This window comes from Salvelinus sp. IW2-2015, linkage group LG28 (assembly GCF_002910315.2).
Source record: "Salvelinus sp. IW2-2015 linkage group LG28, ASM291031v2, whole genome shotgun sequence".
Lineage (NCBI taxonomy): Eukaryota > Metazoa > Chordata > Actinopteri > Salmoniformes > Salmonidae > Salvelinus > Salvelinus sp. IW2-2015.
In genome coordinates, this window is record NC_036868.1 from 28,185,217 (window position 1) to 28,203,336 (window position 18,120).

General features: G+C 41.8%; 3 protein-coding genes and 1 long non-coding RNA gene across 5 annotated transcripts in view; 2 read left to right on the top strand and 2 right to left on the bottom strand.

Moving 5' to 3' along the window:
• The window catches only part of LOC111954491 (ATPase family AAA domain-containing protein 2B), a 123,690-nt gene extending 121,865 nt beyond the window's left edge, over positions 1–1,825 (bottom strand). Inside the window, exon 1 of one of the 2 annotated variants that reach the window (XM_023974267.2) lies at positions 1,599–1,825. In XM_023974267.2, coding sequence (XP_023830035.1) covers positions 1,599–1,697 — 99 coding nt within the window. In that variant the 5' untranslated portion in view covers positions 1,698–1,825. The remainder of the gene's footprint in view (positions 1–1,598) is intronic. The other variant, XM_023974266.2, reaches the window with a different exon arrangement.
• LOC111954292 (sphingosine-1-phosphate transporter MFSD2B-like) overlaps positions 1–18,120 on the top strand; it is a 425,204-nt gene that overhangs the window by 365,683 nt on the left and 41,401 nt on the right. The gene's annotated exons all lie outside the window — the stretch shown is intronic.
• ubxn2a (UBX domain protein 2A) lies at positions 2,934–18,019 on the top strand. The gene is made up of 7 exons (XM_023974268.3): positions 2,934–3,068; positions 3,626–3,691; positions 3,773–3,887; positions 4,022–4,131; positions 4,333–4,470; positions 4,714–4,875; positions 17,073–18,019. The coding sequence occupies exons 2-7, from the start codon at positions 3,648–3,650 to the stop codon at positions 17,254–17,256; spliced, it is 753 nt and encodes a 250-aa protein (XP_023830036.1). The 5' UTR covers positions 2,934–3,068; positions 3,626–3,647; the 3' UTR covers positions 17,257–18,019.
• LOC139023234 (uncharacterized) lies at positions 3,729–15,821 on the bottom strand. The gene is made up of 2 exons (XR_011474377.1): positions 14,672–15,821; positions 3,729–4,864 (listed from the first exon to the last, which is right to left on the bottom strand). It is a non-coding gene; the product is annotated as an uncharacterized lncRNA (long non-coding RNA).

Here is an 18,120-nt window from a genome sequence, read left to right on the forward strand (position 1 = left end):
TTAGTACTGGTTTTTGTTGGCAAAGGGCGATAATAAACTTAATTTAAAGACTAATTTCCTTCATTTAAAATAAATTAACAGTACAGTGCATCTTTTCAAGGTTAGCCCAAAAGCCGTTTCATCTTATCAATATTAAGTCGTTTCATCTTATTGTCCAATGGGAATCCATGCAGCCATTTCGTACTTAAAACATTCTCCATTCAGGCTCCGTAAACTTGAATTAATGGCGAGAAGGTGGGGAAAAAAACAGGGAAAATATGCATACTTTAGGAAACAATTTTCCACCACCATTCTAGTGGCTAAATGCTAGTCCCGATGTTGCGTATGGTGTTTAGCCAATCAGGTTGCAGCAGTTTGTTGTTTACACTTGGTCCGAATGCTGTACACAATGTCAGGAAGTAGCATTAGCCACAGAGTATTGAGGAAAATTATGTTTCATTTTTTTTAAAGCACATATTTTCCCGTCTTCTTTTTGCAGTTAAGGAGGAAATCGACGCCTTTGTAGCCTGAATGGAGAATGTTTTATGTACAAAGCGTCCACATGGGACAGGACAGTATAGCCAATTGGACGGTAACATGGGATGACTCAATATCGCCATCTGCCGGCCTGTAGACTATGTTCAGGTATAATCTCAAACCTAGTGCGTCAAACTGGAAAGTTTAAATTTTCTCAACACCTAACAACCTGTTGCACAATTTAAGACATATGTTGATTTTCATGACAGAGTAACTAACGTTAAGTTTTTCAAATTGACAATAAATCAGTAAAACACTCAAGAGGGTAAGCAAATATGAATTTTGCTATGTGTAATTGTATCCACAACAGCTTGGCTACATTTACGTATACGTTAGTACATCATACTGTTTACATTTTCGATCGTTATTGTTGTGACATAATGTCGGAATTGAAGCATTAACACTTTAATCGATATCTTTAGTATACTATTTTAACCTGCAATAAACTAAACCCCCTTAATATTAAGTCAACAGTAGCCCGTATAGTTGATCACTTCAAGTTTTTTTTACAAACAAAAAAGTTCAGCGAGTTCAACTTCAAGCTAGCTAGCTAAATAAAGGACGTTAGCGAGCTAACGTTAACTGTTGTGAATCACAAGGGTTCCTTTTGAGTTCCCTTCCCCCACAATAAGCTAGCTAGCAATAGCCTGTAATTTCTTTACATATATCGATAAAAACGGTTAGCAATACAACATGCTTATCGATAACATTCAACACGTAAACTGCCCCGTGTCTCTTTGTTTTAAGCTGTCGAGTACACACCAAGACAGGCTAGCTAGCAGGCTAATGTATTTCCTGCCAGTCAGTGGGCCAGTGCGGTAGACTGTAGCAGGGGCAACACAAAGGGAACTCAACTTGGAGCTAGCAACGAGCTAACCTGCAAGCTATCAGTCAAGCAATGCCGTTCGTGTTAATGGCAAGCTTTTTAATTAATGCATGCAAAGCCACATTTATTCGTAAAATAAATTGTTGGTGTCAAATATTGTACACTTTTTTTTTAAAGAAAAAAGCAATGACAACCGGCTTGAGGCCAAAGCTAGCTAGCATAGCTTGCCGGGCAGTGGAGAAAATAACCCGCTTACATGTTCTTCATGTTCTTCATTCCTGGCGGAAGATCGGGTCCTGGACGAGATGAAGAGAGTGCTCGGCTCATGCCGAGAGCTCTTTCTTGTGTTCACCATGATTTTTCAGTTTATTTGCACTTGTTTAGTCTGTCTATCCGTCTGTACACTGCCTCAGTGAGCACGGCATTGAAGCGCCATTCTCTTTCGCTAGTTCTCCTGGCAAAATTCGCTCGCGGACCACTTCCGCTTTGCAATGCTAGCTTGTCAGTCCAGGGACTAGACTTCAGAAATACCAAAGTTTTGTTATTTGATGAGGATAGATAAAATGTTTAATTGAAAGAGTTGCATGTAGCCATATCACACATATATATATATTATTATTTTTTACGTTTGCCACTCTACTCTACTACAACTGGCTTGCTATCTAATCTGACTGAAGTCAAGTCATTTCAGTTTTCCAAAAACGTTCGTATTTTACTGTTTTCAAACCAATTACTTGTAGCTAATATAACGGAAATTTTCTTTGTAAAATGTAACGTTTTTTTAATTGTCTCGTTTAATAATAATGAACTGAACCTAATGAGTTTATTCGATTAAATGTGATATTTCACTTGATAAAATGATAAATGTCTCCTGCTGTCTGCAATTTACAGTCGAGCCACGTGCGCGCGTGCAGCTGTTGTTTTGGTTTGCAGCCAGAGCACAACTGGACGGAAATGATGAACATGCAAATAACTGATTCATTGTAGTAGCCTATCTGTAATTAATTTCTTAACAGACTGTTTAGCCATGTTTATTTTGCACTGCCAATCAGTAGAATGTTCTACTATTTCATCAAGCATATTGCTAAAATTCTGAGTGTCTCTGACTCACTGTGCTTATAGGCCACACAACAACACCATATGCATCGTGTGTGTGAGAGAGAGAGGGTGAATACTACCGGTGTTGGCGATCTGAGCTGACCATCTGTTTTGTTCTTGTTGAACGTGTGATGGATGGGTCTAGCCAATAGCTAAAAGTCTAACAAAAAACGGAGAATATTCCTATCATACTAAGCATCATTCTTTAACTATGCACAAAATACCATGAATCACAAACACCTCAATTAGCCTACAGTATGGCATACAGTATTTTTAGTTTATAAAGTATTAGATAGTCTATTTCAGTCTGAAACTACTACCAAAACACTACCTGCTAAGCTCAGTCAGCACCAGAGGCCAAACCAGATGCCGCGTTCACGTGATAGTCGGAACCAGGAATCTCGGACATTTCCGACTTGCTAACTGTTTGAACGCGGCACGTGTATAACTACAACCAGTTAGCAAGCGAGTTTCCTAGGTTCGACTATTACGTGAACGCTTCAAGTGAGCTGCTAGTGAAAACATTACGGCAGCTGGAGCGCATAGACGGCGCTGACGTCAAAGAAATTGCTCATCAGAAACTTGGCTGTAGCCTAGCAGCCCATGATTAAGACGAGAACACGAACTGGTAAAACAATGATATGTATAGCCTATTTCTGTGCAAACGCTAATATGTAATCACAACTCGATGAGCGATGCATTTTAGGCATATATTTTCAGGGAATCACAGTTGCAAAATACGTTGTCTGCCAGACGCGCCTTATGTAATTCTGTCGCATGTTGCAATGTGTGTGTGAATCCGTGTGATATTTGATAAAGGTAATATAAATATATATTGTGCAAACTAATATTTCGATCTATTAATCACAGGCAGGAACTAATATTTTGTATTTTGTAGCCTAGATAGTAGGCCTACATTCTCAATAGATCCGGGCTTTCAATGGTTTTATTCAAGCCTACAATTGCATGGCTAAGTCGATTGCACTGTCGTGTCGTGATCTATCAAAACAAATTGTTAATAGTCTGATTTGGCACTTGAGCATGCGTATATGGTGCCTTTAAAATTATGGAATGATATGATAATATTGATTATATATTTGTTCCAACTGCTCTCTAAAAAGCATCACAACAAAAATATCCCATATTCTTCAAGTCAGAGTTTTCTTCCCTGATGTGTTTTGTCAGATGGACAACAGCAGAACACATCATGAAAGACATTGACACGAGAGGGAGTGACAAAGATGATACCTGGTGAGTGATCTGAAAGAACTAACACCAAGGACTTAAACATTTGGAAGTCACTTTCATCAGTTACCTTCATAATTATTCCAGGTGTGATGGGACAGAGAACGAGGAAGAAGAGGTTCCTATAAGAAGAAGTTTCTCTGTGGAGGATCTTCTGGATGAGGTGGAGAAAATCAGCAATGTTGCCTCTGGAGGCTCAAAGGTCAGGAAACAAACAGGAAGTCCTGCATCTAGAGTCTACAGTATCTCTCAACCCTATTATATTGTTATGATCACTACTCATACACATTCATCCTGTTGATGTCTGTGGTTGTCCTGTGGTGGTGGATGTCCAAGGTGAAGGTGGTGGTGAGACTGTGGAAGGATGGCTTCACCCTGAATGACGAGGAGTTCAGGAGCTACTCTGTACAGGAGAACCAGGATTTCCTCGAAGCCATCAAACGAGGGTATGGCAACTATTCTTACTTTAATATACTAGGTTAATTGATCAAATATCCCATCTATATATACTTTAGCTTTTTTCCTGATCCTGATCTTCCCATCCACCCCTCCCCTTTCCTTGCTGATTTATATACCAGTTTTGTTCTTCTCTCTGTAAAATGGATTGATTGATTGGTTGGTTGACTGGCCTGTCTGTCCGGTTCCAGTGAGCTGCCTGTGGAGTTGGAGAGCAGGGCAGAGGAGGAGGAACTAGAGGTGAATGTAGAGGATCTAACAGAGGAGGCGTATGTTCCCAGGAAGAAGACCTTTCACCCCTTCAGTGGGCCAGGGTACAGGCTGGGCAGGTGAGACATGCAATGAGACAGATAGACAGACAGACATGCAGACAGACGGATAGACTGACAGACACACAGACAGGGAGAGAGAAGAAGGCTGGGCAGGTGAGACGGCTCAGTCAGAAGTTCTTGCAATTTCCTTGGTGGTTGTGTCATGCTATATTATAGCACTAGGTGTCACTCTAAAACATCTTCAAAGTTTTGTCATGTGACATCTTCAAAGACTTTGACTGTGTGTGTGTTTGTATCCAGTGTTGCTCCCAGAGTAGTGGTCCGGTCTCCATCGGTGCACGAGGAGGGGGAGTTCCTCCCGATCCCCATGATAACACTGGACCACGGCCTCCCTGTCACCTCTCTGCAAATCTGGTTGGCTGACGGCAGGAGGCTGGTGCAGAGGTTCAACCTATCACACAGGTGGATATTACACTGATATAACCCCTCATACTATCCACACAAAAACAATCTTTTGTCAAAATGCAAAATCGTGATGATGTGGTCAGTGACACTTTGCTTCTTGAAAGTCCAATATCTTGAAAACTTGACTGCTGACATGCAAAACATGTCAGCAGTCAAGTTTGTATCAACAGTGGACTAATAAACTATATTTTGGTATTTTTTGTTTCGAGTGAATTTTCCCTTTAACAGTATAGGAACTCACTGTATAGGAATGTGTCTGTCCTAAAGTGCCCTGCCTAAGCAGTTGATCCTTACATCCATGATTCTTATAAGCTCAGTACACTGAATAAGCCAGGTCTTTTAAGGTTATCCTACTGACCATGACATAATCGTTCATATTCATTCTCGCTTGATCTAGCGTGCCTGACTCTGCACATGGGCCATGTTATCCCCTAGCACAGGGCATCATGTTACAGTTGAAGTCGGAAGTTTACATACACCTTAGCCAAATACATTTAAACTCAGTTTTTCACAATTCCTGACATTTAATCCTGGTAAGAAATCCCTGTCCTAGGTCAGTTAGGATCACCACTTTATTTTAAGAATGTGAAATGTCAGAATAATAGTCGAGAGAATGATTTATTTCAGCTTTTATTTCTTTCATCACATTCCCAGTGGGTCAGAAGTTTACATACACTCAATTACTATTTGGTAGCATTGCCTTTAAATTGTTTAACTTGGGTCAAATGTTTCAGGTAGCCTTCCACAAGCTTCCAACAATAAGTTGGGTGAATGTTGGCCCATTCCTCCTAACAGAGCTGGTGGAACTGAGTCAGGTTTGTAGGCCTCCTTCTCGCACATGCTTTTTAGGTTCTGCCCACACATTTTCTATAGTATTGAGGTCATGGCTTTGTGATGCCACTCCAATACCTTGACTTTGTTGTCCTTTAGCCATTTTGCCACAACTTTGGAAGTATGCTTGGGTTCATTGTCCATTTGGAAGACCCATTTGCAACCAAGCTTTAACTTCCTGACTGATGTCTTGAGATGTTGCTTCAATTTTTTTTTTTTATTATTTATTTTATTTAACCAGGAAGGGCTCATTGAGATTTAAAATCTCTTTTTCAAGACCGTCCGGGCCAAGATAGGCAGCACCAAGTCATTACAAAAATTACAGACAGACAACATGAAAAACTACAAGTAATCTAGTAAAAACCATTGAGTTCACAAGAGTATAACAATATCAAAACAGCAAATTAAAAACATTGACAGGTCAGGAATCAGCCTCAAAATCCTTCATCAGTGATTTAAAAACACCAATCGGGACAAGTTCTTCCAGTTTAAAATTATTTTGTAAGGTGTTCCAAGACGATGGCGCAGAGTACATAAAATACCTTTTACCAAATTCAGTTCGGACATTTGAACAGTTAGCAGGATAAAGTCTAGCGAACGAAGAGAGTACCCACCACATTTCTGAACAATAAAAATGCCCAAATAAAAAGGTAGTAAACCCAAAATGGCTTTGTAAATAAAAGTATACCAGTGACTGAGCCTACGAGTGACTAGAGAAGGCCAGCCAACCCTGGTATACAAAGTGCAGTGGTGCGTAAGGGTTTTGCAGTTTAAAATAAATCTCAAAAGTGCCATGGTAAAGAGTGTCAATTGATCTCAAACACTGAGGCGGAAGCATTCATATATAAATAATCCCCATAGTCTAGTAAAGGCATAAATGTAGCTGATACTAGCCTCTTCTGCGCTTCAAAAGAAAAACAGGCCTTATTCCTAAAATAAAATCCCAATTTCAGCTTCAATTTTTTTGTAAGTTGTTGAATATGCAATTTAAAGAGAGGCCGTCATCAATTAGAATTCCAAGATATTTATATGAGGTTACAACCTCAATCTCCTTGCCCTGACAGGTAGTAATAGGTGAAAGGTTCAGAGGTCTATTTCTTGCATTAGAAACACCATTAGTTTAGTTTTGTCAGTATTGAGGATAAGCTTCAATTGACACAAGGTATGTTGAAACAGTATAAAAAGCAGTTTGCAAGTTTCTGGAAAGATTTTGTAAGAGATGAGGCACAACAGTAAATAACAGTATCATCAGCATAAAAATGAAGTTGGTGCATTTTGGAAATTTTTGTCTAAATCATTTATATAAATAGTGAATAAGAAGGACCAAGTACAGAGCCTTGGGGCACACCATTCAGGACAGACAATTTAACAGACATAAGCCCATCAAATTGAGTGCACTGAGTTCTATCAGACAGATAGTTAGCAAACCATGCAACTGCATGCTCCGAAAGACCTACACTCAACAATCTCTGCCTTAGTATAGCATGATCAACTGTATCAAAAGCCTTAGAGAGATCAATAAAAAAGTGATGCCATTCAATATATCCACATAATTTTCCTGCTCATGATGCCATCTATTTTGTGAAGTGCACCAGTCCTCCTGCAGCAAAGCTGACCATAACCCTAACCCAGTCCCTCCTGCAGCTAACCCTAACCCTTTTGACTGAGAGTAACTTAACATTGCAGAGAGCAATAGAAGTGAGTACGTCAATGGAAATGGCAAATAAAGACGCACAACAGCTAAGTGCATCGACCAAAGTGCATAAGTGTCTATGTGGTTAAAAACAAGGCAGGGGGTGGCAAGCCATGCTATCGCTGTGGGAAACCAGGTCACCAAGCAGAGGAGTGTTGGTGCAAAGACGTAGACTGCAGAAGTTGGGGGAAAAAGGGTCACATCGAACGTGCATGTAAAAACAAAAAGACACAATCAAACAAAAGTACTGAACAAAGGAAAAGCGACTCAAGGAAGTACAAAAAGAAAGTGCATAAAATGGAGCACACAGAGGATGAACAAAGTGATACCCTGTCTGAAGGGGAAGAATCTTTGCATGTTATGTCCATTTCAGACAATGGATACGGCTACTGGGTGACACCGCTACTGGATGGAAACGCAGTACGGATGCAAGTGGACACTGGAGCAGCCATATCTTTGCTGTCTGAGGCTTTATACAAGGAGAACTACATCACACTACAGCCCACAAAGATGACGCTGAAAACATACACCGGTGAGTTTGTCCAGTGAGAGGAAGCGTGATTGTTACGGTGGAGCTCAACAAACAGAAGGTAAAGCTACCACTCTACATTGTGAATGGCAACCATCCATCATTGCTAGGACGCACATGGCTGGAAAAGATCAAACTAAACTGGCAGGAAATTCACATGGTTGCAAAAGAGGACACAAACCTACAAGGGATATTGAGGAAACACGCGGATGTGTTCAAAGGAAACTTGGCAGTATGAAGGACATAACAGTTAACTTCTCTAGGGTAGGGGGCAGCATTCAGGAATTTTGGATGAAATGCATGTCCAAATTAAACTGCCTGCTTCTCGGGCCAAGAGATATGATATGCATATAACTGATAGATTTGGATAGAAAACACTCTAAAGTTTCCAAAACTGTAAAAATAGTGTCTGAGAGTATAACAGAACTGATTTGGCAGGTGAAACCCTGAGAAAAATCCATTCAGGAAGTAGTTTTTTTTTTTTTTTTTTTAGTTTCTATTCAATGCCATTACAGTATCCATTGACTTAGGACTCAAATTGCAGTTTCTATGCCTTCCACTAGATGTCAACAGTCTAGAAATTGTTTCAGGCTTGTATTCTGAAAAATGAAGAAGTAAGAGCAGTCTGAAAGAGTGGACCCTAAAGTGTCACAGAGCTTTTTCATGCGCGAGACCGAGAGAGTGCGTTTCTTGTTTACCTTTTAAATTGACGACGTTATTGTCCGGTTGAAATATTATCGATTATTTAGGCTAAAAACAACCTGAGGATTGAATATAAACATCGTTTGACATGTTTCTATGAACTTTACGGATACAATTTGGATTTTTTTGTCTTCCTGTTTTGACTGCGTTTGAGCCTGTGGATTACTGAAGAAAACGCGCAAGCAAAACTGAGGTTTTTGGATATAAAGAGACTTTATCGAACAAAAGGAACATTTATTGAGTAAATTAATGTCTGCTAAGTGCAACCATATGAAGATCATCAAAGGTAAGAGATTAATTTTATCTCTATTTCTGACTTGTGTAACTGTTCTACTTGGCTGGTTACTGTTTGTAATGATTTGTCTAGTGGGCTATGTTCTCCAATAATCGTAAGGTATGCTTTCGCCGTAAAGCATTTTTTGAAATCTGACACCGTGGTTGGATTCACAAGAAGTTAATCTTTGAAACTATGTAAAATATGTTTTGTTTTCAGAATTTTTATAATGAGTATTTCTGTATTTGAATTTGGCGCCCAGCAGTTTCACTGGCTGTTGAAGAGGTGGGACGTTAACGTCTCACGTACCCAAGAGAGGTTAAACTGACCGTGAAACCAGACAACAAGCCAAAATGCTTCAAAGATAGAACTGTCCCATACCCCATAAAACCAAAAGTTGAAATTGAGCTAAACAGACTAGTCGAGAGTGGAGTATTGGATCCAGTGAATGTTAGTGAATGGGCTACACCCATTGTTCCAGTCATAAAAAAAGATGGATCACTCAGACTCTGTGGTGATTTCAAGTCACCATTAACCCAGTCTTGACTGCTGAAAAATATCCACTACCCCTCATTGACGACCTCTTTTCTGGTTTAGCTGGAGGACAAAAATTCAGTAAGATAGACTTATGTCAGGCCTATCTACAGATGCATGTGGACCAAGAGTCACAAGAACTGTTGACCATAGTGACTCACAAAGGACTGTACAGGTACTGGAGGCTTCTTTTTGGAATCACCTCAGCTCCGGCCTTGTTTCAGAGAGCTATGGACCAGATACTGAGCGGGCTCACTGGGGTCCAATGTTACCTCGATGATCTACTCATCACCGGCAAAGACGAGCAGGAGCACCTGAGAAACCTGAAGGCTACACTACAGAGATTGGAGGAGTACGGTCTGAGGGTCCGGAAGGACAAATGCGAGTTTTTCCGGCCCTCTTGAGTACCTGGGCCACGTCATCGACAGTTCGGGGCTCCACAAGGCGCCATCGAAGGTGAAGGCCGTTGCGGAAGCTCTATCCCCACAGAACGTGAGTCAGCTGAGATCATTCTTAGGACTACTGACATACTACGCAAAGTTTGTGCCAAACCTAGCTAACATGTTAAAGCCACTGCATGAACTTTTGAACAAAACCAAACAGTGGAAGTGGACAGACAGATGTGAGGAGGCCTTCAAGAAAGTGAAAACAGCCTTAGCTCAGTCAGAGGCCCTAACCCACTTAAACCCCAGCTTGCCATTACAGTTGGCATGTGATGCATCGCCTAATGGCGTTGGTGCAGTTGTCTCACACATCATGCCATCAGGTGAAGGCCAAATTCTTCCGCATCACGGACCTTAAGTAAAGCCGAGAGCAATTATGCACAGATAGAGCGTGAAGGACTCGCGATTGTGTTTGGAGTTAAGAAATGTCATCAGTTTCTGTTTGGCCGACGATTCACACTGCTGACGGACCATAGACCCCTCACCTCCATCTTTGGTCCCCACACCGATGTTCCGTCGCTTGCAGCCAGCCGCATGCAGCGATGGACGTTATTGTTATCTGCTCACCAGTATGATATCAAGTACAGAAGGTCTGAGCAGCACTGCAATGCGTACGGCCTCTCAAGGCTTCCCTTACCTGTCGCACACACTGAGCACTCCCAGGCTGAAATCTTCTACTTCAAGGAAGTGACGAACGCCCCAGTTACATCTGTCCAAGTGAAAGAGTTCACCCACACTGATCCAGTGATGTCTGAGGTCGTGGACATTGTCACTCGTGGAAAAGAAGTAGAGATGTCGGACAGCCTACAACCTTACCTAGTGAGGAGAAACGAGCTCACAGTTCAGTTTGGATGCTTGCTATGGGGTTTTCGAGTCATCATACCGCCGCCACTGAGAAGGCAGGTGCTTGAAGAACTCCATTCAGGGCACTGTGGCATGGTGCGAATGAAGGAGATTGCACGCAGCTACTTTTGGTGGCCAGGTCTGGACGCAGCTATCGAAGACAAGGTCAAGTCATGTTCTGCATGTCAAAAGATGAGGAACATGCCTCAGCTAGCGCCACTACACCCATGGGACTTCCCAGAGGAGCCTTGGCAGCGAGTCCACATAGACTATGCAGGCCCACTGGAGGATCGTATGTTCTTAGTCGTAGTTGACACACACAGTAAATGGCCTGGGGTCACAGTGATGAAGAGCACCTCAGCGGAGAGAACCATTGAAGAGCTACGATCAATCTTCAGTCGCTTCGGCTTGCCAACGCAACTCGTTAGTGATAATGGCCCCCAACTGGTGTCTGAAGAGTTCCGGTCATTCATGGAAGCAAATGGAATTCAACACATCAAATCAGCGCCATATCACCCTGCAACGAACGGCCTCGCTGAAAGGTTTGTCCAAACGATGAAGCAAGCTTTAAAATCATCACAAGGGAACGGCTCCCTCAATAGGCGTCTAAACACCTTCCTGTTAACATACAGAAACACTCCCCACGCTACAACCAAAGTGGCACCCGCGTCAGCCATGATGAAAAGACAGCTTCGCACTCGACTCGACCTCCTGAGACCTCCAAAGACGAAACAGGTTGTACAGACACAACAGCGAGCACAGGTGGAGAGACGGAGCAAAGCAAAAGACAGAAGCTTCATGGCTGGAGAGAGAGTTCTTGCTCAGAACTACTGCAAAGGTCCAAAGTGGATACCAGCCACAGTGGTTGCACAAACAGGGCCTGTGTCCTACACAGTTCACACATCATCTGGAGGAGACACGTGGATCAACTGTTGCCAGGAACCAACCTCAGAGATGACTCATGTCAAGTGACAAACCAAGATCAGCTACTGGAGACCTACCATGACTACGAGCCATCACCTGAACATCCACTGCAGCAACCTACAAATGTGGAAAGTGCTCCAGACTCACCTGAACCAGCCAGAGTGCCTATGCAGGGTACTGTTGCACCCCAGTCTGGGCATACACCATCACCACTCAGACTCAGAGATAATGTGACTGTAGACTCATCTGTACGAGTTCATTTATTTACATTAAGAGAACTTATGTTAAAAAGAAAACCGTAGGCAAAACAGTGAATATTTACTTTTTCCTTATGAGTCATCAAAGGTAAAGGGGGAGGAATATGTTGTGTATTGATATTCTAGTTTTGTCCCTTTAGGGCACCTGTAACACCCCTTGCTTACCTACGTTGAAATGTTCTTCCTGTGAAACGCATAAAAAAATGCCCACGTTAATTTCTACTCATGTCCTGTCCTTATATTAGTTGTATAAGTAATACAGTGTGCTCTACAACACACTGGAATTGTGATAGTGAAATAATCTGTCTGTAAACAATTGTTGGAAAAATTACTTGTGTCATGCACAAAGTAGATGTCCTAACCGACTTGCCAAAACTATGGTTTGTTAACAAGAAATTTGTGGAGTGGTTGAAAAACGAGTTTTAATGACTCCAACCTAAGTGTATGTAAACCTCCGACTTCAATTGTATATCATATAATTAGAATTCCCAGAACAGGCACTCCAATTCAAGTCAAAGTTTCATATTGGTTGTGAGGGGAAGAAATACCGGTATGTCCATTCTTTACATTCTATTTCTATCTAATGTGTTCTGTCTCCTGCTGCATGGGGCCTGCTGACTGCAGAAAACCTGATGTGACAGTGTAGGAAGGGATTGCAAAACTGAGATGCAGGATTTATTATGTAACGGTTAGCTGAGCGAGACAGGGAGAGAAGTATGGGTTCCCTATGGGGCTTCATATCAATATGAGATCATGTTTACTATATACAGTGCATTCAGAAATTATTCAGACCCTTTGACTTTTTCCACATTTTGTTACCTTACTGCCTCATTCTAAAATGGATTAAATCGTTTTTTCCCCTCATCAATTTACATACAATACCCCATAATGTCAAAGCAAAAACAAGGTTTTAGAATATTTAGCTAATTTCTTTTTAAAAACTACTGAAATATCACATTTACATAAGTATTCAGACCCAGTACTACTCAGTACTTTGTTGAAGCACCTTTGGCAGCAATTACAGCCTCGAGTCTTCTTGGCTATGACGCTACAAGCTTGGCACACCTGTATTTGGGGAGTTTCTCCCATTCTACTTACAGATTGTCTAAGCTCTGTCAGGTTGGATGTGGGAGCGTTGCTGCACAGCTATTTTCAGGTCTCCAGAGATGTTTGATCGGGTTCAAGTCTGGGCTCTGGCTGGGCCACTCAAGGACATTCAGAGACTTGTCCCGAAGCCACTCCTGCGTTGTTCTGGCTGTGTGCTTAGGGTCGTTGTCCTGTTGGAAGGTGAACCTTCTCCCCAGTCTAAGGTCCTGAGTGCTCTGGAGCAGGTTTTCAACACGGATCTCTCTGTACTTTGCTCCGTTCATCTTTCCCTCGATCCTGATTAGTCTCCCAGTCCCTGCCGCTGAAAAACATCCCCACAGCATGATAATGATGCCACCACCATGCTTCACCTTAAGGGTGGTGCCAGGTTTCTTCCAGACTTGACACTTGGCATTCAGGCCAAAGAGTTCAACCTTGGTTTCATCAGACCAGAGACTCTTGTTTCTCATGGTTCGAGAGTCTTTAGGTGACTTTTGGCAAACTCCAAGCGGGATGTCATGTGCCTTTTACTGAGGAGTGGCTTCTGTTTAGCCACACTACCATAAAGGCCTGATTTGGTGGAGTGCTGCAGAGAAAGTTGTCCTTTTGGAAGGTTCTCCCATCTCTACAGAGGAGCTCTGTCACAGTGACCATCGGGTTCTTGGTGTCACCTCCCTGACCAAGGCCCTTCTCCCCCGATTGCTCAGTTTGGCTGGGTGGACAGCTCCAGGAAGTGTCTTGGCGGTTCCAAACTTCTCCATTTAAGAATGATGGAGGCCACTGTGTTCTTGGGGGCCTTCAATGCTGCAGAACATTTTTTGTTACCCTTCCCCATATCTGTTCCTCGTCACAATTCTGTCTTGGAGCTCTACGGACAATTCCTTCGACCTCGTGGCTTGGTTTTTGCTCTGACATGCACTGTCAACTGTGGGACCTTTATATATCATGTCCAATCAGTTGAATTTACCACAGGTGTACTGGAATCAAGTTGTATAAACATCTCAAGGATGATCAATGGAAACAGGATGCACCTGAGCTCAATTTCAAGTCTCATATCAAAGGGTCTGAATACTTATGTAAATAATGTTTTTCTGTTTTCGCTTTGTCATTATGGGGTATTGTGTGTAGATTGATGGGGGAAAAATATTTTAATCCATTTTAGAATACGGCTGTAATGTAAAGGGTCTGAATATTTTCTGAATGCACCATATGTTGTTGAAATACAATAGATGTCCGTAATCATCCCCCAGACACACCTGGCTAATTTGATTGGTCATGCAATCATTCTCTTGCGAAGTGGAGTCTTTCGTTTGAACATGTAGCTAGCTAGCTAAACAGTGAACCATAATCCCAATCCATAGCTACAGTACAAACGGATTGTCATAGCTAGCCTCCATGCATGAAATTCTGAAGTTTGAATCTGCCGGTAGCTAAAGCAAACCAACTAGGTTCAATGTTAACTAGCTAGCTAACATTAGGCTATAACTAGTAATGCAGATGGATTTCTGAGACACAAACAATATTATTAGACAGATCATACACTTGACGTTAGCTAGCGCGCCAGCAAACTAACGTTTGGTAGTTCGCGAACAGTACGCTTAAACTTGCAATGAAAATGGCTTTCTGACTATATTTTTAAAAAACGTATCATATCTGAAAATGTAGCTAGACTCTTACCCATATACATGGATGAACTCTTCACAGGAGCGAGTCTTTTCCATTTGGTTTGTCGCTAGCTACAGCTTGTTTGGCCCGTTGTTGTGTCAAGTCACACTAACTGTGTGCAGAAAGTAGTCCATCACAACTTTTCCCCACTGATCTTTGTTGATTGTGCCGGCCCAGCAATGTTGTTGGGAGCAGTATCAACACGTTAAAAAAAATCCGCGGTAGCAAGGATTATCGACACATACTGTATTTACACTACCGTTCAAAAGTTTGGGGTCATTTAGAAATGTCCTTGTTTTTGAAAGAAAAGCAACAAAAAAAATGTCCATTTAAAATAACGTCAAATTGATCAGAAATACAGTGTAGACGTTGTCAATGTTGTAAATGACTTGTAGCTGGAAACGGCTGATATTTTTTTAATGGATTATTTACATAGGTGTACAGAGGCCCATTATCAGCAACCATCACGCCTGTGTTACAATGGCACGTTGTTAGCTAATCCAGGTTTATCATTTTAAAAGGCTATTTGTTCGTTAGAAAACCCTTTTGCAATTATGTTAGCACAGCTGAAAACTGTTGTTCCGATTAAAGAAGCAATAAAACTGGCCTTCTTTAGACTAGTTGAGTATCTGGAGCATCAGCATTTGTGGCTTCGTTTACAGGCTCAAAATTGCCAGAAATAAAGACCTTTCTTCTGATACTCGTCAGTCTATTCTTGTTCTCAGAAATGCTGGTTATTCCATGAGAGAAATGGTCAAGAAACTGAGGATCTCGTACAACGCTGTGTACTACTCCCTTCACAGAACAGCACAAACTGGCTCGAACCAGAATAGAAAGGGGAGTGGGAGGCTGCCGTGCACAAATGAGCAATAGGACCAGTACATTAGAGTGTCTAGTTTGAGAAACAGACACCTCACAAGTCCTCAACTGGCAGCTTCATTAAATAGTACCCTCAAAACACCAGTCTCAACGTCAACAGTGAAGAGGCGACTCCGGGATGCTGGCCTTCTAGGCAGAGTTGCAAAGTAAAAGCCATATCTCAGACTGGCCAATAGAAAGAAAAGATTAAGATGGGCAAAAGAACACAGACACTGGACAGAGGAACTCTACCTAGAAAGCCAGCATTCCCGGAGTCTCCTCTTCACTGCTGACGTTGATACTGGTGTTTTGCGGGTACTATTTAATGAAGCTGCCAGTTGAGGACTTGTGAAGCATCTGTTTAAAGTCTAAAGAAGGCCAGTTTTTTTTATTGCTTTTTTAATCAGAACAACAGTTTTCAGCTGTGCTAACATAATTGCAAAAGGGTTTTTGAATGATCAAATAGCCTTTTAAAATTATAAACTTGGATTAGCTAACACAACGTGCCATTGGAACATAGGATTGATGGTTGCTGATAATGGTCCTCTGTACGCCTATGTAGATATTCCATAAAAATCAGCCGTTTCCAGCTACAACAGTCATGAACAACATCAACAATGTCTACGCCGTCTTTCTGATCAATTTGATATTTTAATGGACAAAAAATTGTCTTTTCTTTCAAAAACAAGGACATTTCTAAGTGACCCCAAGCTTTTGAACGGTAGTGTATATTTACAGATGGCATGCAAGTTTGTTATTAAGGCACATGAAAGTTCACATGTTCCAGAAGGTATTTCTGCCAAGAAACACATACAATTATATTTTTTTTTTTATGCCTCTATTTTGAAGTAGTGATGTTTGACATACACCTAGCTTCTTGAAACAGGTCGCATATATAGTGGTATAGAGCAGGGGTTTCCAAACTTTTTCACTCAGGCCACCCTTCCAGCATTGGGGAACATCCTGCGCTCCCCCTTGCGCGCGAGTGCGCAACACACCTATTTCTAGCACAAGCACTGTTCATGACACAAACTGTTCACACCCCTCTTGTTGTCGTAGAAAACATTTAGCATGATTAAAGCTTATTTCTATCAATTCTGTACTTTTTGCCATGTTTATTCAATGTATATTTCAGTGACTCAAACGTAACAACGAAATCTATGGGCTAAAAAATGTTAGCTGATGTGGGCTAGTTGATCTGGACATTTTCTGACAAGTTATAAATAGCTCTATAAGGTATGCAATGACTGACATGGCAGGCGGAAAACTAATGATGCACAACCCAATTTAGAAATTGCGCCCCACCGTTTGGGAACCACTGGTATAGAGAGCAATGGTGTGTAGATGGTTTGTAGGGGAAATACTTGACTATTTTCCTGTTATGTTGTTCTGAGACACAGTTTGCTAATAAGTGATCATTAGTATTTATTTACCGAATTTCTGAATTAACAGAATTGTTTGCCAATGCTAATTTTGTGTGTATGTTTGTGTGCCTGCATGAGTCCCTCTATGCGTCTGTATGGGTGAGCTCATCTCTGTGTTGTGTCCTCCTCAGGATTAGTGACGTTCACGACTATGTCCAGCGCTGTCAGAGGAACGGCTCACCTTTCATCTTGACCACCTCACTTCCTTTCCGCGAGCTCCGGGAGGAGGAGCTAAGTCTGGAGCAGGCGGACCTAGCTAATGCTGTCATCGTCCAGAGGCCCCTCAACACAGAGGCCCCCTTCGGACACTCCTGAGTCCTGACCAATTGGAACATTCACAGAGACCCTGAAATCCCACCCACTGGTCACACAACCCTTTTCCCAACAGAAACATCCCTCTTAGTTCACTCCTGAAGTGAAGGCAATACTCATATACAGTAGTCCCTCTGGTCTGTCCAGGGTGGAGATGTTGCTCCCAGTCCCCAGTCACAGCCCCCCTTATATACACCCCAGCCTCCTCTACTCCCCTCTTCCCTCTGTAGCTGCTGACGTCTCACATCACTCCTTGAGCATCAACAGGGCTCCAACTGCCTCCACTACCGCTCTAGCAATGTGTTGAAAACCCAACACAGCCAATTCAGCCGTATCTTCCTATGTGTCTGTCAATCAGTCCTGTAAAATGTTCCCTAAGCTCAACACGTCTTCCTATTCTGTAACTATTACCAAGGATATGGAATACACTGTGAATGTTGTGCACTATTTTAAAGTGCATTAATGTTAATGTGGATTGTGTGATTGGTGGTTATTAAGCGGCTATAGTCTAGCGTGCGTCAAGAAAACATTCTGCATCATCATTCTGTCTTTATGGAAAAGGTGCAATCACATTTAACATTTGACTGCAGTGGGCTAAATCAGGGTCACACAGTGTTTCTTGGTAGTCTTAAACAAATATACTTTGAAACAAAAGTATACACCTCACACATGGAAACTGATTCCATGTCTTTAAATGTACAGTACACTATGCACCACACCTGCTTACTTCCTGATCAATAATAAACTATGTCCTTCAACTATCCAATCATTTTCTTGCTGCTTTAGACCTTTTCTCAACTGATAATGAAAAGTTTAGTTGTACAATTCTTTAGGAAGGGATTCCTTGACTACTAACCTTTTTACATA